Genomic DNA, 23,167 nt, shown 5'->3' on the forward strand with positions numbered 1-23,167 from the left:
TACATGGGGAAATGCCCTGTCCCTGCATGGGATGGAAAGTCCTCCATATCTTACCAAGAGATTAAAAGCCAGTTTGGTTTTCTGGAAGCAGTCGATGAACTCGGCCTCGCTTGGGGGTCTTGCTCGGAGAGTTAGCATTCCCTCTGCCAGGAGAAGGGGCAGAGAAGGACTCGTTAGTGACAGCATCCTCTTTGGGAAGGTTCCATCTGCCTGCCATGCAGAAGGCAGAGCAGAAATGGGTGTTGAGACCAGAAATTCTGAAAATCAGGGGTTCAGGGAAGGGGAAATTCCCTCTATGTGCCAGAGGCTCCATGAGCTCTGCCAGAGGTGCCCGTGGACAGTGGCACCTCCCAGACTGGTGTGCCTGGATCTGTGGCTGTGCCATGGCATCGATCCCACCCTGCTGGGCCAGGAGCTGAGGTGTCCCCCCCACCTTCATCCCTGTGCTCCCTGCTTGTTGCAGCTGCTGCACTGCACCTGCTGGCCCTTTCTTCTTGTTCTTCTTCCCTTTCTTCCTTTGGTTGAGCTGTCGGAATGCCTCTGCAGCCTTCTGGAGCCGGGCAACAAACACTTCGATGTCATCCAGGGTGCAGTTCAGGATTTGCTGTGAGAACAGAAACCCAAGGGACCAACATGAGCCTGGGCTGCACACGGCTGGGAGCCTGAATCCCAGGGACTGCTGCATTACCCAGGAGAATGCACATAAGTGGGCAGTCCAGGCATGAAATGCAGCCCAATGCATCCCTTTGCAAGCACAGAGCTGCTGGGCCTGGCTGTGTGCTGTCCTTACCAATGTGACAAGTGACCCCTGCTAATGGACAGCTGGAAAATAACCCAAGTGGGATGGGGAGGAGCAGAGCTGGAATCAGCCAAACTGCCTCAGGTCATAGGACATTGTCACTGATGCAGCAATGGGAACTTGCTTTTGGCCACCTTATCTTTATGCACAGCAGGTGTCAACTGGAAAAATGCCCAGGTGATGCATTAAATGTCTGCTCATGCAGAAGCCCCTTGCTCCCTGCCTCTGCTCCTGCCTATGGACTGTGCAGTGTCCCTGTCACCCACCGTTTCCTTTTCAATCTTCTGTGCTAACATGGCGCGGGATTCCTCATGGTCGTGAGAGCCGGAGCTTCGTCGGTCATAGTCTGCAAACAAGGCAGAGAAAAATATTCACTATCAGAGGTTGGAAATAGGATCCATAGTATGGTAGCTCCCAGCTTGGGTGTTTGTTCTGGGTTGTGAAGGCATTTCAGGAATAATGTTTGTAATAGGTGCTAAGTCCCAATCATCCTGCAAAAAACCCAACCATGAGGCACGTCCCAGCTTCCAGAAGCCACATGCCCAGTGTAGGGGGGATATTCCAGTGGGAACAATTGCTGGGGTGGCCTCTTGTGCAGAGCAAAGGGTGTCAGCTCAGGGCAGGGGCTTGGAAAGGGCTGGCACAGCAGGATCTCCTGAGTGGGAGAACTGGGGAGGCAGTTTTGGCAAAGGACTGTGACAAGTCTAGAGCATCTGTAAGTGTGGGGATGAGTTGCCCCATCAGAACAGGTTTCGTAGGAAAAGCAGGAAGGTGTTTCGTGGAGATCTCGGCAAACAGGCACCACTCAAGGCTTTCTCCTGTAATCTGCTCTCCTGACAGGCTCTGTGCACTCAGAGCCAGAAATCCTGCCTGGAAGAATTCCCAGCTCTGCTGATGTGAGCATCCTTTGGAAGGGCAGAGGTAAGAGGGGCTGCTTTTCATCAGAATAGAGATGTTTATTCATGGTCCAGCTCAGAAATAGAGATATTTCTTTTATGATGCAGAAGTGGGTCTCAAATAAGTTCTCCATTCAGCAGCCAGAGCAATTGCTTGGCCTCAGAAGCCATCCCAGAAACGGAGTGTTTTGGATGTGTTACAGTACCCTATTATGTGTTTTCCTTGAAATGAAGGTGGTATGATAGGCAGGGGTAAAAAATGCTTACAGTTTGTTCATCACTTTGATCTTTTTTTGAGAGAAAGAGCTTGTTTCTGTTCCTAGGAATTTAATTCTGTTACTTCTTTCTCCAAAGGAAAATACCAAATTTTTTCCACTCAAAAGGGCTAAAGTCAGGATGGTTTTGGAATCAGTCTTTAAATGAGCACATAAGAGGGGTGAGTTCAGATCTGCATTTCCACATTTGACTTGATAAGAGTTTAATAAAATTTTCAAGGGTGAAATCTTGGCTTCTGTGAAGTCAGCAGAGCCAAGAATTTGTCTTTCTAACCAAATGTCTTGTCTGTACATTTTAAGATCACCAACACTTGAGGAGCTTTTGCATTTTTAGCATTTCTGTATTCCCCAAATAAGGGTGTTACATGGAGTTTGTGGGACCTTTTATTTGTTGAGCAGAAGATGCCCAATGAGTACACAACTTATTTTCACCACAGACCATTTCAAGAAGGTTGGCTGTCTGGGTTAATTAGTCTCCCATCCCCAGAAGGCACTTCTTGAGTGCTACCAGTACCTGGATCATGCTGGGAAGGAGGTGCCACCCTGTTCCTGTTCATTGCTGAGCCTCTCATATCGTGCTGGATTGGGATGGGAGCCGGTCCTTGAGGTGGGGGGAGGATGGATTGTCTCTGCTTGATCTTCTCCTGGTTTGCCCTGCAAGGAAAATGACACAGAACAGCCCCATCAGTGTCTGCAGAACCCATTTCCAAAAGACTGGAGTGTGACTAAACCAATGGAAACAGGAGGTTATTGCTGTTGCTCCCAGCTGTATGCTGCAGCACTTACTTGAGTGTCTGTGGCCGTATCTTCTTCCCGTGCTTGTGGTCTGCCAGGGCACTTTCTATGTCCTCATGAACCATCTCCGCCTCAAGGATAAAACAGAGATGTTTTTAAGGGCTTGGCTTTAGGAAGGAGGAATGGGGAAAGGGCAGACAGCAGGAAGTGTGTTTTGTTGTGTTTCACACCAAGCAGGAGGGCTCTGCTCACCTCCACCTCGTCACAGTTGAAGAAGTGGATGTCAGGTTTGTGCTGCTCAGAATCCTGACACACGAGCAGCAGGATGGAGGAATAGCGCATCTGATTGAGCACTGTCTGGCAGTGCTGCACTGTTGGCAGGGGGAAGTCCTCCAGCTCCTCCTGCAAGAGAAGGGAGATGGGGTCAGGCAATGGAGAACTATTAAACTGAGGGGGAATGGTCCTGTGCAGGAACTCCTGGGATCCCTAGGCTGATCTTCCTTAGTTTGTCATTGCTAAAACCATCCAGTTGCCACGCTGCAGGGCTGACTGTAATCCAGGAGAGGATTTTGGTAGTGATTAACCCTTGTTTGCGTTCATTAGAATTTGCCCTCTCCCAATCAGAATGGAAAGAGCGCTCACTGAACCCCAGACTTCAGCCTGGGGTCAGTCCCACAGGGCTCCAGGTACCTGTGTCTCACAGTCCAGCAGCCGGATGGACTTGTCATTCACTTGCAGCAGCATCTCCTGTGTCCAGATCTTCTCTTTGGAGTTGAGCAGGATGAGTTTCCGGATCGCGTCATCCACTGTCGTGATGGACTCGCTCTTGTCCATGATGAAGGTGGCCAAGTGCTGAAGGTGGGGAGAAAAAAGAGATAAAAACAGGTGGAAAATGTTTGTTGAGGTGTATAAATTGTTGATGAAAGCATTTCTAGAGGCTTCAATTACTGTCTCTCAGAGCTAAGGCATGAAGGCATTTCTGCATAAAACAGTTTTGGCTGTTGCTACCAGCCTGGTTGTAGCAGTGAAAGATTTGGTTTTCATAATGGATTTTCATAACCAATTTCACCACTTGCATATTCCTCTCATCAATTCCAGCAGCTCTGATCCCTGTCCAGTGGAATAAATGCTTCAGACACACGAGTTACTCCTTAGGTCCCTCTGAACCTGGCTTGGAAGTAGAACTATGGCAGTCAAACTAATGCTTTGCTTGCCAAGCTATAAAAGCATTTGTGTTTTGCTTGTCTTAAGTAGCAAACCTGCTTGTGTGGGATTTGTGCCAGACAGAGAACTCAGAGAAGCCATGGGCAAGTGTTGATCCTCTGTGCCAAGTGACATCCATGCAACATGTGGGGTCCCATGCTCTGGGAGCAGCTTCTCTGAAGAGCTTCCATGCTGCAAAATCTGCAGGAGCTCAAAGCCTGGCAGCCTATTCTAACCAGCCCTTTAAGCCCCCCTTAGGGTTGGGGTTATCTTCCCCCAAAAATATCCAGATCAACCCTCACAGTAGTGAAAACAGGTGTTGTTGACTGTAGGAAAGAATTTTTTTGCTGTTTGCCTCTGTCCTGCCCTGTGGCTTTGCTTGGTTATCCTGGTTCTTGTACCTCCTTTCACCTGTTCTGTAAACCCAGTGCAGGCTCTTTTCCCATCAGCCAGGCTTCTCTGCTGCCTTCCCCTCCTTCGCTGCCCTATGTGTGCACATGGGCCAGGAGCAGCTCTACAGTGTAACCATCCAAGCTGCTTTCCCATCCCTCCTCCAACTGCACCCTGAAGTGTCTGGTGATCCAAGCCTTGCACTTGGCACCTATATGTACAGAGTTTGTGTAATGGGGCAGCACTTGCAGCTTTGGTCTGCTCCTGGGGCTCCATGGGAAGGGAATGGTGGGCAGGGAGGCAGCTGTGGAAAGGAGAGGTGTGTCATATCCAAATGTAGTGTGCCCACCAGCAGAGTGGGTGAAGGCCACTCCAAAAGTCCAGATGAGTAAGTGTTGCTCCCTGTGGATGGAGGAACTGGTTGTATCTGCCAGCACAGGGGACTGCAAGGCAAGAGAAGCTGGGACTCAGAGCAGCCAAGCTGTTTACCCAGTGATTGTCCCTTGGGCAGTGATAGCACAGCAAGGCCACGTGTTCAGGTGATAGTAGGGAAAACAAAAAAAAAAAAAAACACAGAAAGAAAAAGGAAATGGTTCTGTTCCAGCTTGTTCTTTTGTTGCCTAGCTGTGTTCTTGGTGAGACGGGAAGGGGAACGTGCCCGACTGTCAAAAAGCAGCTGAAGCTTTTCCCTGTCTTTACCAACTTTCTCCAGCAGAAAAAAGCAGGAGACTTTTGAATGGATAACTTATAGACCTGACCAAGGCATCTGTGCAGTCCAAGGGCCTGCAACCCTTGGAGGCTTACTGGGCCAGAGCCCAGCTTTTTCTCTTGTCCCTGGAATACTGAAGGCCCATTCACCAGCATGACACTCTCATCCTGGTTTCCCTGCTCAGTAGGGTACAGAATAGGCATTTTAACAGCAGTGGCTAAGGTGGAGAGCCAGGAGCAGATTAAGCCCTGGAGCAGGGACACTCAGGTGCTGCAGGTAGAGCTGCCCTGGGGGGGCCAGGGACAGCAGTGTAGCCACCCCAAAAATGGTCCTGACAGGCATTCCAAGTTTGTGGGGAGGGCAGCAGTGAAATGCCTGCTTCTCTGTGATGCACACATCCTGTAGTCTGGTTTCAAAGCAAGAGCTGGAAAAACGGGGTGTTTTTAAGCAAGTCCTACATTGATGGGAAATTCATAGTAACGGCACGAGTTTTGCCTGGCTTTCATCCCATATCTTCCTGCCTTCTCCCAGTGATCAGACATAACTTTTTTAGGGATCAAGTACCTTCTTTCTGGTACTCATGAGCAGATTCAGTAACCCAGAGGGTTGTGTCCACAGTTGGCATGTGCGTCAGTGGGCCATGGAGGAGGAGAGAGTTGTTGGGAAAGAACTCCTTTCTTCCTGTAAAAGCCCAGGTAAATCCAAAGTGGGAAGTGGATTAAGAGGCTGCAAAAGCTGATGCTGCTCCAGCATGTCCTGCTGTGGGTCTGGAGCCTTGGAGAAGCTCTTGGGGTCTGACAGACCAGATGGACCCAAGAGGGATGTGTGCACTCAGAGCACAGAGCCTTGGATGGTTGTGAGGATGCACAGGCAAGAACTGTTGTTACAGTTGGCTCCACACAAGGTGGATGCAGGGAAAGGCTTGGATTTAAAGCACTGGTAGGCCTGACTGGCAGAAAGTTCTAAACATGCTCTTGGGCATTAGGGGTATATAGGGTTTGTGGTGACCCATTTCCTGTTAGATGATTCCCAAAGACTGGTGGAAGGAGCAGAGAAGAGGACAATGCAAGGCCTATTCCTGTATTCATCAAGCAAAGGTATGGGGTGAGGCACTGTCTAAACAGAACTCCTGGCAGGTGTGTGAGCTGAAAGCTGAGATTAGCAATGCAATCACGAATGAAAAACATGCTGGGTGTATGTTACTGTAATTGTAAAATAGTGCATGGCAAAGTATTTACCAAGTCAGGTTTGTCTGTGCAGAGGTGACAAGCCCTCCTCTTTCAGAGCAGTGAGGAGAATGTGTTTACTTAAGATGACAGGCATTTTTATCTCTTCTATCATTTTATCCACCACCTTTACAAGCTTCATAAATTCCTTTGTTGTTTACTGTTCAATTAGTTTTCATGGAGGGGAAGCTATTTGTCTGACTCAATCATTAGAATATTTTTCTATTTTCCATTTTCTGTAGATATGGGTGGATTGAGAGGTAGAAGCTTGCTGCTTTGTTTTATCCCTTAAAACCCCTTTTCTTCCAGATGGACATTCAAATACAGCAGCTTTTACTAGAATGGGCAGTGGCTCCATCCACCATTAAACTTTGATCACATTATTTCAAAGGGTGCCAAATGCCTCCCGTGAGGAAACTACATTCTATCTCACTGCCTGCCACCACAATCCTGTTTGCCTTGGTCAAAGTTCAGGGGAGAGACTCAAAAAAGGGTGGCTTATGGCATAATTAATGAAGAATTCATTAACATGTCACCGTTTAAAGTCCCTTCTCTGCATCCATGAGTGACTTCTGAGACACTGAGTTGGTTTCTCTGATGGAAACCTGGACCTCTTTCCAAACAGGCACTGTACAAGTCTAAATGTAGGCTTTCAAAGGGCCCATCTCCCAAATATGAACCTCAGGAAGCATTCTCCTATCTAATCTTGCTCAGTTTTCAGTGATGAATGGCCCCACCTCCTCCACGGTGTCCTGCACCACCAAGTTGTGTTGCAGGAATTGCCAAGCTTGGGATGGTCAGGCTGGCTTCTCTTTTTAGAGTGGTGTCTGTGGCAGTGGGAGATGGATTTGGTGTATTGCCTGTCTTTATGAAGTGGTTTGTGTTATGTCAAAGGCCAGCAGTTGAGGAGAGCTGAAAGCTGATAGTCCATCTGGTCTGTGTTGTTTGGAAAGCTGAATTCCAGTAACCACCATTGAAACTCTGTTTTTAACCTGTCTGTGCTGATCAGAAGGGTTTGAAGCACAGGGTGACAGGAGGGACAACATTTCCTGCTCTTCTTCAGACACAGAGGAGGGAGAAGATGACACTTTCTCCATTTCCTCTTTCCTTGTACAGAATTCCATTTAAATCCATTTAAATTTATTTAAATTTTTTTTCCCCACCCATTCTCCTTTACTCAGTGACTTAAGACTTTAATGGTAAGGAGGTTCCCAATTTCCCCTTGGCTTCCTAAAGGTCCAGGACACAGGGAACACACTGCACTAAAGGACACCTACCACTGACCTTGGTCTCTCAGCCTCTTAGCACTCCATTGCATGTGTGTGTGCTCACCTGGACATGGTACTGAGAAGTCTCATGCATAATGACGTTGGAATTGGAGTATTTTTTCCTTTGTTCTGTAAGAAACAAGAAAAGAAGCATTGGTTGTTTTTCATTGCATCTGAGAATTACAACTCCGAGTCTTTCTCACAGTCCCTGAGCTTCCAGCTTGGGCTCTGCGGGCGTTGCCAGCAGGTGTCTCTCCAGAGCAAGCAGTGCCCTTCCTTGAGCTTTGCCTTGGGGATTTCACCTTTCTCCTTGGCCAGCCGAGAGCTTTTACATCGAGCTCCTCTTGGTGCACGGGGCTGAGCACAATCCTGCCCACGGCTTGGGGAGCGTACTGAGCACCCGGAGATATCCCAGCGATCAGGATCGTGAAAAGATGCCGCTGCTCTTCTTTAGAGCCTGGCAAGAAGCTAATTCAAGCTGATTTCTAAAGCTTTTAAACACTTATCCTAACACTCTTTAGGCTGTGCCATCAGCTTGGCAGAACACACGAGTACTTCACACCTTGTAGCTCCGCACCTGTGGCTGAAAACACAACATTGTTTTGCCTCTGTGCCTGATTGCTGACAGCCCTGGAGTGGTGGCTGTTCCCCAGTAGAAGTGATTAATCGATTTATTGCTGGGAATATTGGCAGAGGCATTAATGGAGACTACAGGGCTCTGAGCCCGCGTCTCCTACACCACCAGCACCAGCTCAGAGGTGGAATGGGGATGGTTCAGGGGAAAGACCTCAGACACCCAGCCCAGCTGCCTGCTCAGCCATTCCAGAGTGACCTTGAATAAACAAATTAACATTGCAGCGCAGTCCCTTCCCACCTCAGGCTGGCAGGAAAGGCTCAGTGGCACTTTCTGGTTGCTGGGGGCTTTAATTGCAGTCTGTCCTACTTGAAATGTGGGGCAAGGTCTGGGGTAGGGCACAGGCAGCGCATCCCACAGGGATTTGGGGCTGATGTGAGGCACTTTTTTCCTCCCAGTAACCTCAATTTCCTCCCTTAGCATTTCTCATGTAAATAGATGACACTGATGGAAATGAGAACACTGCATTCGTGTGGGATGGAGACAGATTTGGGTTTAAGACATCCCATCCCCTCCTTTTCCAAAGGGAGTGGAAAAGGCTGAGGTGGGTGGTCTGGAAACAAAGGGAGTTTACATTCGGACAGGCAAATGTCTCCAGCCCTGAGAGGAAGGGTGCGGAGCTGTCTTAGGAACTGGTAGTCCCTGAGGGAGGGAAGGAATACCAGGGGTTGAGGTTTCCAGTGGGAGGCTAGCACAGGTCTGTGCTCCTGGAAGGAAAACAGCCCATGGAACTGTAGCAGTGGTCAGGGCAGCAGCTAGTTGCCCTCAGACTCTGATATCCCTTCCAACGCCTTCTCCCCTTCCTCCAAGCTCAAGGAAGCTGCACATGTCACACTCAGGGGACATCTCAGTATGCTCTGCTGAGAAAATGTTCAGAGAAGCCCTTGGAAGTTTTGGGGACTGGCAAAAACCTCAGAACTCTGCATAGCCCAACTTCCCATCACCTGCACTCAGTGAGTGCAAGAGAGCAAAGGCCTTATAGCCCTTTATAGCCTTGTTCAGACAGCAGCAAGCCCTGGCACGGGGAGAAGTGCAGATGTTTCCCCTCCCTCTGTTGATTTTTCCCTGGGGGAATTTCTGCATTACCTCCAGGAGTCACAGAACTAGAACAAAGTGCCTCTGTTTTGTCTCCCGATGTCATTCAAGTGATGTCCCAGAAGCTGCCCAGGGCAAGAAATGGGATGTTTCTGCATGTTCTCCTGAAATCCCTTCTATCTCCTTGGCTTCTACCTGACCCCCACACCCATGGACACTTTTATTTTTGTGTTTCCTGCTGGCATCGGCAAATAAGACACGAGGTTTGGAACCAGCCAGATTTCAGCAGGGTGCCAAAACACTGAAATCCCTTTCTTTCCTAGTGCTTAGTTTTGATTTAAACACAGGAAGAATTAAAGATCCAGGTTGCAGATCATGAAAGAGTCAGGCTTGGGCCACATCTATCCAAGGAGCGTGGGTGCTTTAAAGAAAATTAGTGTTTTTTAGTTTATTTACTCATAACAATGTGGTGAAACACTGCAGGGCTTTCCAAGACACATCATTATTTGTCTTTGAATAAATCTGGCTCTGGTTGGGTTGATCAAGCTCAAGATTCAAAGCTGATCCCAAAATGCTTTTAGGAAGAAGTTCTTCCCTGTGAGGGTGCTGAGGCCCTGGCACAAGTTGCCCAGAGAAGCTGAGGCTGTTTCATCCCTGGCAGTGTCCAAGGTCAGGCTGGACCAAACTTGGAGCAACCTGGGATGGTGTCCCTGCCCATGGCAAGGGATGGAATGAGGGGAGCTTTAAGGTCCCTTCCAGCCCAAACCATTCTGGCATTCTGTGAATGATGCCTATAGCAAAAGCTGTGGCTGTTTGACTCCTTGAGCAAGAGGGATCCTTTCCCTCACCCAGGTGAATTCGCTTGCCAGCCATACCTCAGAAGGCAGGTCAGCTGTCCCCTGTGGCTCCACCCTGCCCTTGTGCACAGCCTTGTCCCTGACCTGCTGAATTTTGTATGAGTGCATGCTGGCCTGTTAGCAGCAGCAGCAGCAGCTCATTTCCTTCATTTCCTCCCGCTTCATTTGACACCTCACACCAGGACACTTGGCATTTCTACAGCGTCCTGCAACAGGACCTCAGCACCTTCAGGTGTCATCCAACCCCTAACCTGGCTCAGGGTGGGGAGAATTTGCATAATCCCCATGTGATAGATGAGCATTGCAAGAATATAGTGATGATTTCCCCAGATTAGCTCAGACACCCATCTGCACCTGTGTTTATCGACTATGACCTTCAGAGTCGGTGGCAGTGGAGGACTCTGCATATAACACAGGTAAGGGCAGGGAGAGCTCCAGGGCTGTGGCACTGGTACAGCAAACATCCACAAGTGAAAGCTGGCATGAGCCCACAGTGACCACTACTGTCCTTTTTCCCTTTTGTCTGCCAAGACAGCCAAAGAGATGGGAAAACAATACAGCTTTGTCCTGTCCTTTTCATGTCTGGCAAGTAAAAAGCCCAACTCGTGCATGGATATCCTAACAAGTGCTGGTGTGATCTCCTGTGCCCTGAGAGGAGTTGTGCTGATCCCAGATACTTTCTGTATGTATATCCAGAAAGCTTTGAATGCCTTGGGCATAGATAACACATGAGACATGCACACCCTATGGTAAATTGTCTCATCTCTTGCCTCTCAGGGTCCGGCCCAGTGACCCTAAAATAATCCTTTGAGGGGAAAAACCCCATAAATGGTTCTTTAACGGAATTCACTTCTGTTCTCTCCTAACCAAGTAGCTTTAATCTTGCTTCATGTCCAGAGGAATGGGAAAAATGACAATGAGTGCTATCTACCACTATCTTAGAGATAAACAGTGCTGTGAGAATGGCATTTCCCACTAGCATCAATGAGGAAATGGGAAGAGCTGAGACCACTGTAGAGATACAAGGTGGTCCTGAGGGCTCAAAACAGTGCTGGGCTGAAATCCCACTAATAATACTAAAATCTTGGCTAGCAGGGAGAGTCCTGCTTTATGTTAAGGAGTGGAAAGGATGAAAGAATGTAGTAAATGAGGAAAAAAAGCAGGATTGATGAACATCCTGGAGGGCTGGGGTTATCAGCTTGGTCCAGAAAGCCAAAGCACATCTTTAGTGCCAAGTTCCCTCCTCATTTCCATGCAAAACCTTATTTAGCAGGGAGCTGGGACATGGCTGCAAACTCTCCCTTCAGTGAGCACAGGAGATCAACTAGTGGGACAAACTGCCCGTGGAACCAGCTTGCAGCTGGGATAATTGGTTAAGGTTTCTGGGAATGCTGAGCAGTGCTAAGGAAGGCAGAGCAGGCTTGTCTTTCTCCATGCACAGCCTCTGTCAAGCCAGAAGGGCACAGCACCCCCAGTACAACCTGACAGTGGCCCCTGCCTCCCCTCCAGGCACATCCTTCTCTGATTAATTAGTTTTACCACACAGGATCCTACCTCATCCTCCCTGTCCCTCCCCACATTTTTTTACAGCTGTTGCTGGGCAGAAGGCACAGCAGAAGACAGGGAGATGTACGGACAAGTACGGAGCAGTCTGTGAGGAATGAGAGGTATTGGATTTGTTTTCCTTGCCAGTGCTACTCCAAGGACCTCTCCTCCATTCCCTAAATCCCACTGCTGACCTCCCCAGCCTCCATATCCATTACAACAGCCTAAGGGAAGTCCTAGCAATTACTTCTGGAGCTTGCCAGTTCCTTATATAATCTTTACATTATCTATACATTATCTAGCAGTGCACATGCTGTTTATAGGAACCTGCCAGCACAGCATGAGCAGCTCTGTGCCAAACGACAGGTCAGGACCCGCCTGCTGAAGGGAAATGGGGCAGCAAATGCTCTGTGTGCTCATGGCAGCCACAGAAACCTGCCAGGCTGGCTTACAGAGAAGCAGTATGGAATAACCTCCATTCCAGGATCTCAGCATCTGCCAGGTTCCTGCTTCCTTGCCAGGCAGGAGGATGGGATGCTCCAGGTTACCCAGGGTTAGTCAAGGATCTGGTTTTGGGCCTTGTGCTGACCTGCTGTACCTGAGCTCCTGACGGGAGAATCTGCAGGTCCTGCCTTGCTCCTCCCCTGTTCTCTATGGCCAGCACAGAGATCCATTTTGCAGTTTAGGGAGCACTGAGCTCCCTGTGTTTGCTGTTAGATCTGTGGTACTTGCTGAGCTGCTGGAGCTGGTCTGTACCGGTTCCTGTGGCACTGGGAATGTCTGCTCTCACTCATGGCTGGTGTGTGCAGATGGATGTGGGAGCTCTTGGAGTGAATGAACAGCTCTCACTGAGGTGTGAATGGGCTGTGGCAGCAGGGAGCAGCGGCTCCCGGTTTCACACAGCTGAATTCCTGCTCGGCACGCTTCATATTTGCCACAGTTCAGCCCCAAGTGCTCACATTCCTGGTTTATTAGCTGAAGACACAACCCACTCTAGGAAAGCAAATAAAAACCTGGCGCAGCTCCTGGGTTGTGCAAGGACTGAGTACATGGAGGAACAGTGTGTGTTTGTGTTCAGTGTGTCTGTCAGCACGGTGTCCACTGGGAGCAGGATAATCAGGGCATTGAGGGGCTATAGTTCACTGGTAGAGATATTCCTTTTTGCCTTTACAGTCAGACCTGGAAGAAACCTGCCAAATTATTTTTCACCAAAAAACCCCAAGTGGTGTTTTCTCAACATTCTGTAGCTGGTAATTACATTTTCTGAATGTCAGAACATAGTAAGATTGGGGGAATCCTGATGTAATTAATTCACTTAATTTGAGTCTTGAAAAAAATTCATAGTGAAAACTTCCCCCTTTTTTTGTTGTTGTTATTTGTATGAACAACCACAACTTTAGTTCCCACGCTACTTGGGCATATCCAAAACCCATTTCCATTTAGGAAAAGGTTCCTCCATGTGAGCCCTAAGCAATTACTCCATGCAAGGAGAGAACTTGTGCTCAGCAGTTTCAAGGTGACAAAGAAAAAAGGTCACTGCAGATGCTGAACAGCGTCAGAGGTGGGAGATCCCTCTCCACAGCATCCCTGTCACTATCATCCCAAACTTCTGGCCAGCAGCACCTGGAGCTATGTCTGCTCCTCCCAGTAGCTCCAGTCAGGGCTGAACTGAGCCAATGTGTTCCCTGTCTCACCCACCACTGGGGCTTGATCTACAGGAACCAACAGAATTGTTGACTTCCATTTTTTCTTCCAGCCCTGTTTCCAGTTGGTGTATTAAGTGCCCAAGGAGTGGAATAAAAGGGTCACCCACACACACAGTGTCAAAGGGGAGCAGGGTGATCTGAAGCTGGAATCTCAGGTGGGAAAGGGGATGTGAAGAATGGAGCTGGAATGGCATCGAGGGAGCAGTGGGGAATGACAATGGAGTTATTCAGGGCTGGCAGCAGAGGACATGAGAAATTAATGGCCTGAGCAAGAAGGCTGGATCTCTTCTGAACCTCAGACTTTTTCTCCAGTATGATGAAACCTTTAAAGACATGACAGTGAGTGGCACTGTTTAGATGTTGCCCAAATCCCTGTGGTTATAGGCAGGGACACGATCCTCTTGGCCCAGCAGTGTGGCTCAGCAGGCTTGGGTTTAGCCACTGCTCCTGCCAGGGTTGTGTCTTGCAAACAATACTAGTGTGTGTTAAATCCTGCACAAGTCCTCTCCTAGAGGTTGTGGGGAAGGAACGAGCCCTCTGTGCTCCTGTCAATAATGATGTGACAGCCATATGGCCTCCAGCTGGACTGTGAACAACTCATGGTTTGGGCAGGGTGTGGGAGAGCCAGCAGCAGGCAATTTGTCTGGACACTGTGCTCAGGGCTGGATGGTCTCATCTCAGAGACTTCTCCATGTGGCTGGGGTTGGAGACCCTGCTGGGATACAAGGGAGGTCTGTGGAGATCCCCAGGAGTTGGTTCATGACCATTAAACATAATTTACTCCTTCTCTATTGGTGTGCTCTGCCTGGCCAGCACCAAGCAGGAGTGATGCTGGTGCCAGTGGAGCCTCTCTGCCCATGGCTCCCCAGGGAGATGATCCCTGTCCAGGCCACACTGGGCAGGAAGTGGCTCTTCTCTTTGTGCTAGTGCCTCGTGTCCTGTTACAGCGCCGCAGCCTGGCTTGGGTTACAGCTCTGCAGTGTCAAGTGATCACCATCAGCACTGAGCTTCTCCAGCCTAACTCATTGCTCCAAAACCTTTTTCCAGCCCTGTGCCCTATCAAATCTGGCTCTTTCCCAGAAATTAGTGCATCAAGGATGTGTGGGCAGGCTGGAACCGGCTGGCTGGGTCTCACAGGCTTGGAATGGGAGGCTGGAAGGAGGCTGAGCACAGCAGGGACAAACAGCAGCCAAACAGAAATGAGCTGCTCCTCCCCACAGCCCTATGAGAAATCACTGCAATCATCAAACTACCCTCAACTTCTGCTTCCCTGCCTAATCCATCAGGAGAGCCAGACAGCACTGTTTGACAGCCCTAGAAGCAGCTGAGGGGAGCACCTGCAGAAGCCCACCTGGAGTCACCTCAGAAAGGGGTGGCAACAGCTTTCCTGCTGTGGCAGGTGCTGTGCAGAAATGCTTCCTGCCAGTCCATCCCACGAGTTCTGCTGGAGCCTGGTTTCCCCCCCACAGGCTTTCATCTGGGCTTGGAACAGATGCCTGTAAGCAGAGAAGCAGCCTAATTTATTTATGGTGTGCATTAACATTTATTCAGCTGGTGGCTGTGTGGGGAGAGAGGTGGCAACCTGAGAGGGGCCAGCCATTCCCTGCTGCCAGCTGCTCTCTGCAGCCACAGACCCCTCCAGAATGTGGAGCTGAATGAATGTGGTGCTGTTTTACTGAGGGGGGAGGAAAGGATGAGTGTCCTGCTCCCATGAAGCCAGGAAACTCCACTGAGTATGGCAAAGCAGCTGAAAACCACATCAAACTGTTGTAGGGGCAGAGCCAAAGGAGGGTATCTTGGGGCTTTAAGCTTGTTTCATTGTAGAATTCCCTTTGGTCATCTCTCTGCATCCCTCTCACCACTGTGCTCACCACAGTGAAGAATACACGATGACAGGCAATATATTTGGTGATCAAAGCAATTCCAGCAGGCCAAGTATGGCAGCAGAGCTTCCCCACCCATCAACAGCCCTGTGATGAGGCTGTGTCCTGTAAGGACCTTCACACTGTGTCCTGGAGCCCCTCAGAGTGAACCTCCATCTTCACCATCCAGGTGCCTTCCTGTGCACAGCCTGAAGCTGCTACTGTGTTCCAGCCTCACCACGACAATTTTAAATATCCCTCTTCAGGGTCTCCCCTGAGGTGGGTTTAATACTCCCAGTAAGTCCCTGTGGATACTGGGCCCCTGGCACCTTGACACCTTGGCCCTCAAGTAGCACTTGTGTAGCCACAGTTGGCATCCCTGTCATGTTAGGCCTGTATTACTGTAGAAAAAGCATTTTTAGAAAGAAACAAGGCCTTGTTCACCTAGAAATAATATTTAGACACCTGTGTGCATTGGAGCTTTAAATGAGTGGATGCCTGTGTGCTGGGAATTTGGGAGTCACTGCACTCAGTTCTTGGAGGTCTGGCAGTGTACACAGGCTGAGGGTCCAGTCTGATTGCACTGGAGGAAAACAGAAATATGAAAAGCCTTGTCAGCTCCAAATGTCCCTCAGCAGTGTTATAATCACATAATCAAGGGCAGCTTGGCTTGGTGTGATTTGTTTCATTATGAAACATAATTCTCCATGCAATTTTAGTTATTGATTGCCCTCTACCCCCAAATGTGCCAACTCACAGCAGAAATTAATGCTGGGGGAGGGAGGATCTGAGTGGAAAGGGACCATTGGTTTACACGTGCTGAGTGTCCTTTGCTGAATTAGCAGGTGGGTTTCAAGTGCTGCCAAGCAAAATCCCTCTGGATGTGCTCATGACAGGAGCTGGGCTGGCCAAGGGGCACTGATTTGTGCAGGGAATGCCTGCAGATCTCATTCTGCATTTCAGCAGAGGCAGGGAAATAGCAGGCAGCTGCTTTACTCCTACTGAGGATTTGGCCCAGGGACATAGAGTCCTCATTTCAGATTTTCTGGCATTTGGTCTGAGAGATCCCAGCACTGGTGAATTTGCTTTTGAGGTGTGTTCATACAAAAAAATGTACAAGATGAAATCCTGTGTTGAAAAGTGCTTATTTGAGAGCTGTGTTTGTTTTGTCAGCCTTTTCCTGCACTGGCTTTTGTGGCACAGGATTGAGGGGTGCTCCTTGTGCCATGGCACCATTAGAACTGGAACTCTGATGGCTGGAGCCCTGGGCTGCCTGCACCCGTGGGTGCCAGCCTGCAAATCTGCTTGGCTTTAATATCATTGTGAGCTCCCAGGTTCATTTCCACACATCTCTGTAGAGCTATGTACCTGGCAACTACAGCCCTCCTGCCCCTGACAGGATGTGCCACAGTGTCAGAGTACAGCCAAAGGAATGTGCACTGCCTTGGAGGCAGGAGGAGTTTGTCTGCACTAGCAGCCCTGTGTGCACCAAAAATTTCCACACCTCATCCTCCTTTACCATGTATCCTTCCATCTCCAGAAGTGACTGACACAGTTCAAACCCTTGCTTGGCACCTGCCCACCCTGCAGCATCCAGGCCACAAACAGCCCAAATTTCTGCTTTGCCATTATCCTCATGTTTCGTTTCTGGGAAGCTAATTGATGTTAACAATGGCTTTGTTTAGCAGTAAATACAGCCCCTGCCATCCCACTTCTCCCCAGGTGAGGTTGATCTCTCTGGACACTGCTCCAGGCCACTCCACATGTATAAACCTCCAGCCAAAACCCCAGGCAAACAGAGTCACTTCTCAGGGACAAATAAACCACCTTCACAGCTGCCGAGGACAATCTCTGATCAAATAGAAGATCTCCAAGAGGAAGCTCACACAGCCTGTTCCTTCCCAATTAAACATCAACCAGGTAAATCCACAGCTCTCAGGTGGGAGATCTGGCAGGCTCAGACTCCCCAAAAGCTGCTTGTGTTACCCCAGACAATCCTCAGCTTCTTACCCCAGAAATAACTAAGGGAGGTGATTTTTCACACGGTTTATGCTTGCTCTGGCCATCCCAGAGCCACATTTTCACCTGGGGTACTTGGATCTGCTGAGATCAGGAATAACTGTTATTTGTTACCTAAATGTGCTCAACCCAAACATGCTGCCTCTTGTGTGCACAAACACTCATCCTGCCCATTCCCTGCACTTCCAAAGGGCCAAAGGGCATGGAATTTTCATGGTTCACTGAGTAGTTACAAGAGGATAATCATTAACCTGACGAGGACAGTCTTTCTTTTGTGAGGCCCTTTATCGGGTGATCTTGCTAACAGACCTGGGGAGGATCTGGGTAGGGGAAGCAACGTTCTGTTCCTGCAAAATCCCAACTGTCCCCAGCATGGGAGGTGTCGGCCCAGATGTGTTTTTGCTGCCAGGTCAGACCAGACTGTTGCATATGGAACTCTGGATTCACGTGGCTTTGATTGAGTTCCAGCCTAAAGTTCCCCAGCATCCACATCCAGCTCTCCAGATGTGTCCTTTGCCACGGGAAACTTAGGATATGTTTGTGGGAACGACTCACCATACAGGTCCTTTGCACTCAGCTTGGAGGCTCCCTCAGCTTTGCCCATGCTGCCACTGGAAAAGAAAGGAGGTGCAAATCAACCATCAGCTCCTAAGTGTTTTTAACATCAGTTTTCACACAGCAGCTCTGCAGCTGCCCAGAGGGACCAGCCCTTCCCTTCCATGCAAAGCATTTCCTTGCGGGCTGTGCCAGCGGCTCCCTGTGCAATCCTACCTGTTATCCACACCACGGGCACATGTCACTGAACCCAGCGGTGGAAACAAGACACGGAGCAGCCCAGCCAGGCCTGCCCCCACTAGAGTTACCTTCACAATGTCCCTGGAAGGACAGAACTCCGGAGGGGCTGGGTTAAGGACAGCGGCTCCCAGTGTGCTGCAAGTGGGGTTGTAACAGGGAGACCCCTCCATGTTATCCCTGAGTCCACCTGAACCTGAGGCAGTGCAAGAGCCAAGGTGATGATCCCTTCTCAATGGTTGGAGATGTACCCCTTGAAGGGAGGTGCTCAGATATAGAACACATCCCATGTAAGAATGTGGGAGGGTGGCATTGGCTGTAAGCAGATGAGTTTTGGGGCATCAGGTCTCTAAGTACCACATGTAGGGCCACCCCTGTGCCTGGGTCATGAGTAGCACTGAGCACCCAGGAGATAACAGAGTTTGCTGGGGCAGGGGAGGGTCCAAGCAGGATCTGAGGTGCTGTAGTCCCTCTGTCCTGCATGGAGCAGTGAGCCCATGGGTGCCCAGGGGCTGCTCTGTGCTCTGTCACCGTGCCCCCTTGAGGGCACACAATGGTTCAGGTGCTCATACCTGGTGCAGGAATGAGGGAGAGAGCTGGTGGCTCTGGCTCCATTAGGAAGTTGCCATAGGGTGCTGTACCCGAGGCTGCAGGCAGAGAGGCTCCTGGTGTCCCTCTGCTCTCTCCACCTAATGTGCCATTATCAAACCCCAGTGCACCCCAGTGCCTCTGTGTTTGCCACCAAACAGGGCAGGTGATGTGTGAGGCAGTGCCAGCCTGTGAGGTGCCCAGGAGGGGTGAAACAAACACCAGGGACTTTGGGGATGAGTGGGACTGCTTGGAGTATCCCCTGAACAGTAGGAAGGAGTGGTACTGGAAGATCCTTACTTTGATGAGCCAGGGTTGCTGCTGAGGGATCCCTTGTGACTCATGTTGCTTCACAGGCCAGGCAACTGCAGCAGAAGCACAAGAGACAGGGTCAGTGGTTACAGAACAGGCTTTCAGGTGATTTATCCATGTGCATCCTGCCCTCCCTGCCTCCAAGCTGGGGTCTCCAAGCAGATGGAGCAGTCAGGTGAGCACAAGGGTGTTTCCTCCCTGCTCTCAGTCACTTCTCACTGCTCTGACCCAGGCAGAAGGTGACACATCCCAGGACGCTTTTTCAAAACCTACTTCCACATCTCCCTCTTGCCCTTCTATTCCAGGCACGCCCCAACTTTGTGGTGCTCCAGCATGTCTTTTCCCAGCAGCACTGTCCTGCCTAAGGTTAAACAGGGATTAAGGTGGCCTTTTGTCTCCATGGTCTGTCCCAGATCCCTGTGCCCATGTGCTCGTGGCTGTATGTCCCAAGTCATTTTGCATGCCTAGGGTGCCATTAGCTTTTGTTATGTGGTAATTTTAAGCTCTACACCAGCTGTTAAAGCATCTTTATGAGGGGATTGCCAACATAAAAAAAAATGAGTTAACTGAATGCTGCTCCACTGGCAGCTGAGGAATGAAGGGAAATGTACTGCGGTGAGTGGTTAGTGAAAGGCAGACAGGATCAGCACAGATTATTTTCCTCTTCTTTCCAATGAGAATTAGAATGTGGGAGAAAATGTGAGAGAGATCCAGGCACTGTTCTGACAGCAGAACTACAAAGGAAGAGAAACAAAACCTAAAAACAAGATATAATAAGATTTCAGGGAATGATTTGTTTTGGTATCCAAGCCCTTCACCTCTGCTCCATGTGTGAGCTGAAGGGAAGCCAAGGCAAAGTCTTAAAATCTTTTTAAGTCCTTTTTGGAAAGTTCAGGGGCCCTTCTGTGACTGGATCAAACCCTGCTTATCTCATGATAAAGTTGTCAGAATTAGAAGGTTTTGAAATACTTGTTGCTGGCCTAAAGGAAGACATTCCTCAGTGTCCTCAGTGGGATTTCCTGCAAGAGAACTGCTGAGTGTGCTTGGCATGTGCCAAGGGCTGCCATGACAGCCGTGGGCAGGCAGTGGAGCTTCCTCCAAGGGTTTGTCTTCACTGAATCTAGGCTAAAGTGTGTGCAATCCCCAGGGAATACTTTGGAGTCATCCCTGACACCTGGGATTTCCCCTCTGGAGGCTGACTATCTGCTGCAGGGCTTGTTGTATCATCAGCAGAGCTGCCCTAGATTCCTTACGTATCCATATTTATTCCTCGTGTTGGAACACTTGTGAACACTTGAGGTATTTTGCTGTGTGTTTCACCCTGAGGTGAGGGCAGAGACAGTTTTCTCACTGATTTTATCAAAACTGTCAGTGGGATGTCAGAGGGATGCATTTATGGGTATGTTGGTGAAGTACTTGACTGTACACAGATTGCACGGAGAACCCCAGCATGTTTTGGGCTCAGCCTCACAGCTTTCAGCCTGTTTTATTCACAGTAATACATGCAGCATGGAGATACTGCTAGAAAGGACTCTCAAGTGCATTTTAGTAGCTAGTATGTTAAATTCCCCCTTTTTGTCTCTCCTGTGGCTGATACTGAAATCTCTATGCACACCTGTAAGAGGTATAAATTCATATCCACATTAGAATAGAAACTTGGTGGTCTGCCAACCCCTCTGAGTGTAATAAAACCCTTCCCTGTGCCCAAGCTTGGGTACCTGTGAATTTTTCCTCTGTTAATAGCTGTCTGCTGGTTTCCTTTTACAGTCCTCAAACTGTTCCTATCTCCTGGATCTCTTTGTTCATTAGCATAAGATACCTGGAAAAGAGAACTTGGGCTCTTAAAAACCCCGCTCTGCTCTGTTTAGTCTGCACCACCCAATCACTTGAGTCCCATAGCTGATGATAGCTATGAGTGTTTCTGCATATTAGTGTCATATTTCTGGCTCCCTTTCTCTTACTGCCCCAGGGCCATGTACTAATGTACTGAAATCCAGGTTACTCCAGCAGGAATGTGTCACCAAGTTTGGCCCATGGAGCTCAAACCAGGACCCAGCCCCAGCAGTGAAGCACCAGGAAGAACCAAGGATCCAGCTAAGGTTACCCTGGTTTTTATTTCTCCTTCCTAAGCTGTGTCCAAAAAATAAACCTCTGGGGTCTGCTCTGTGAGGAGCCCATCTGGTGTAACCCAAGGTGGCTGCCAGAGGTGCAGACTCCAGGGAGTGGCAGAGGAGTCTGGCTTCGTGAGTGAAGCAGGAGCAGCCCTGAATTCTTCGTCTCATGGTGGTTAATAAAGTACTGATGGGATCAGCTGGGCTCTCCACATGATAAGCTAACCTGGAAGGCTCTCCTCTCTTCCAGGGTGCCCATGTCCCAAAGAGGCCATGACACTGGAAGCAGTGCATACACCTGCCAAGTCAGCAGGTCCTTATCATGCCAGGCTCCCTTTCCTCTGTTTATTCCTGCTATTTTCCTATTTGCCCTTTGCTCAGCTCTCCCCACTCCGTTCAGGCCATGACTGCTCAGTCTTGTGCTGGTCACTGTGAGGGCGTGGTGTGGTGCTGGCCAAGTGAAATCCGGATGGAGCCTCATGCCAAAGCTTGTAATTCAGCATTAATTGCCTGCTATTAATTGAATCTGAATTGGAAGCCTGCAAGGGGGAAGGGAACCTTCCTAAGGGTTTGGAGACTTTCTAAGGAATCTGCTAAATCAGGAGTCAGCTGGGCTTGTGAAAGGTGCGGGAGGGCTATGAGCACTTCACCTGAAATATGGACAGAACCAAAGATGAGAGATGAAGCTGTGGGCTGGCCTTCCCTAGGTTCTGTCTCCCTTTGGGAGCATCTTTAAGAGCTCCCACAGTCTGCAGCCTCAGCCAGATGTTGTCTTCTTTCTCCCTGCTCTGATTAGAGAGTTCTGATCTCCCCTTATCTCCCAGCAGGTGTGGCTGCTGCCTCCTCCTTTCCCAGCAGGAGGAGTGTAGGAAGGGAGGCGAGACACAAGTGCCACCACGCAATATGTGGCTGTGCAGGTGTCACCTTTGACTCAGCCTAATCAAAGCCAATTCCAAGACCATCACCCATCAGTTTGCTGGTGCAGGCAGTGTCTCTGCATGGTCACCAAGCAAGGCAGCTGAGCCTTGCACATGAGCACGGTGTGGAATGAGATACGGACTCCAGGAGCTAAGCCAGGCTCAAATTCAGTCTGCTGCTGCTGGAGCAACTACAGGGCAGCTAGTTGCAGCTAAAGCCTGGCACCTTGATCTGGCCCAGGAGGTCCCAGAGGGACTCAGGGAGGCCAGCACAAATCAGTGCTGAAGGCCATCAAGGTGTGTGAAGACATGTTGTACTTTAAAGCACAGGAAATCCCACCCCCTGACTTTCCGGCCAGTCTTATCCTTGGAGGTCAAATATCCTCCCAAAGACACACGGAGCCGTGACAGGAGCCTGGCATTGTCTGCACCACATTTCTGGATTTTTATAGCAAATGGAAGCTGGCCATGCATTGTTTTGGCTTTCTCTGAGTCTCTTTGAAGAGGTAGCTGTGACACTGATCCCTCTTCTCCAAGGCTGGAGAAGCGCATTGTGAAGGGAAAGAATAATATCTCTTTCTCCCCTCTGGGCTGATCTCTGCTATTGTTGTACTTTATTTTTATTAGGTATAGTTGTCCCTTATCTGCTGTGGTCAGACTTGCTTATAGAGCATGGAAAGGGCATGTCAAATTCTGGGTTTGGGTAAAGATTGGACAATGTGCAAATGCGAAACACTAGTGGGGTTATTAGGGCTATTATTATTATCATCACCATTAATAACAGCATCTGGTGTTTTTGTGTTTTTCTTTTCATAGGTCTAAGACCTTTAAGACTGAGACTGAGTTTGTTGGTATCAGAGAATATTAGGATATGATTGTAACAGCAGGGACTTATGCTATTCAGAACAGAACATTTTTTGCTGGAACAGTAGAAAAACATGCCAAACCCCCCAGAAACCTTAAGCTAAGTGACCTAGAAGTAGTAGCAAGTTTTTCCAAGCATGTTCTAACTTAGTTCTAACAAACCTTGTTCTGTGTTTCCAGCAGTCATCCCACCAAAATCTGCCTGGGGCAACAGGACTTCCAAATTCCCCATCAGCTGTGTTGAAGGGAGTCTCCACACCAAGAGGTGATGGGGCTTGGGCACTGGTGAGATCCCTGGGATCCTGGCTGGGGTGAGGGGTCCAGTGTAACCCTGCTATCTGTGCATGTATCCCGTGCCAGGGGGATGGGCCAGGCAGAACTGCTGGATTGGCAGCAGCCACGGGAGTAACATAAAGCGTCAGGG

At 49.3% G+C, this 23,167-nt stretch overlaps 2 protein-coding genes across 4 annotated transcripts in view; one reads left to right on the forward strand and one right to left on the reverse strand.

Moving 5' to 3' along the window:
• DEAF1 (DEAF1 transcription factor) overlaps positions 1 to 23,167 on the forward strand; it is a 77,797-nt gene that overhangs the window by 11,126 nt on the left and 43,504 nt on the right. The window lies entirely within an intron of this gene.
• Positions 1 to 23,167, reverse strand: part of EPS8L2 (EPS8 signaling adaptor L2) — a 48,257-nt gene that overhangs the window by 11,114 nt on the left and 13,976 nt on the right. Inside the window, exons 1-11 of one of the 3 annotated variants that reach the window (XM_079308296.1) lie at positions 20,570 to 20,671; positions 18,840 to 18,904; positions 17,715 to 17,770; positions 7,566 to 7,630; positions 3,396 to 3,557; positions 2,958 to 3,107; positions 2,757 to 2,836; positions 2,485 to 2,624; positions 1,066 to 1,145; positions 478 to 604; positions 55 to 143 (exon numbers count right to left, since the gene is read on the reverse strand). In XM_079308296.1, the coding sequence (XP_079164422.1) occupies positions 55 to 143; positions 478 to 604; positions 1,066 to 1,145; positions 2,485 to 2,624; positions 2,757 to 2,836; positions 2,958 to 3,107; positions 3,396 to 3,557; positions 7,566 to 7,630; positions 17,715 to 17,770; positions 18,840 to 18,883 (993 nt within the window). In that variant the 5' untranslated portion in view covers positions 18,884 to 18,904; positions 20,570 to 20,671. Of the gene's footprint in view, positions 1 to 54; positions 144 to 477; positions 605 to 1,065; positions 1,146 to 2,484; positions 2,625 to 2,756; positions 2,837 to 2,957; positions 3,108 to 3,395; positions 3,558 to 7,565; positions 7,631 to 17,714; positions 17,771 to 18,839; positions 18,906 to 20,569; positions 20,672 to 23,167 lie in introns of those variants that run through there. The other 2 variants (XM_079308294.1, XM_079308295.1) reach the window with 2 other exon arrangements.

Source organism: Erithacus rubecula (genome assembly GCF_903797595.1).
Source record: "Erithacus rubecula genome assembly, chromosome: 6".
NCBI classification, from domain to species: Eukaryota; Metazoa; Chordata; class Aves; order Passeriformes; family Muscicapidae; genus Erithacus; species Erithacus rubecula.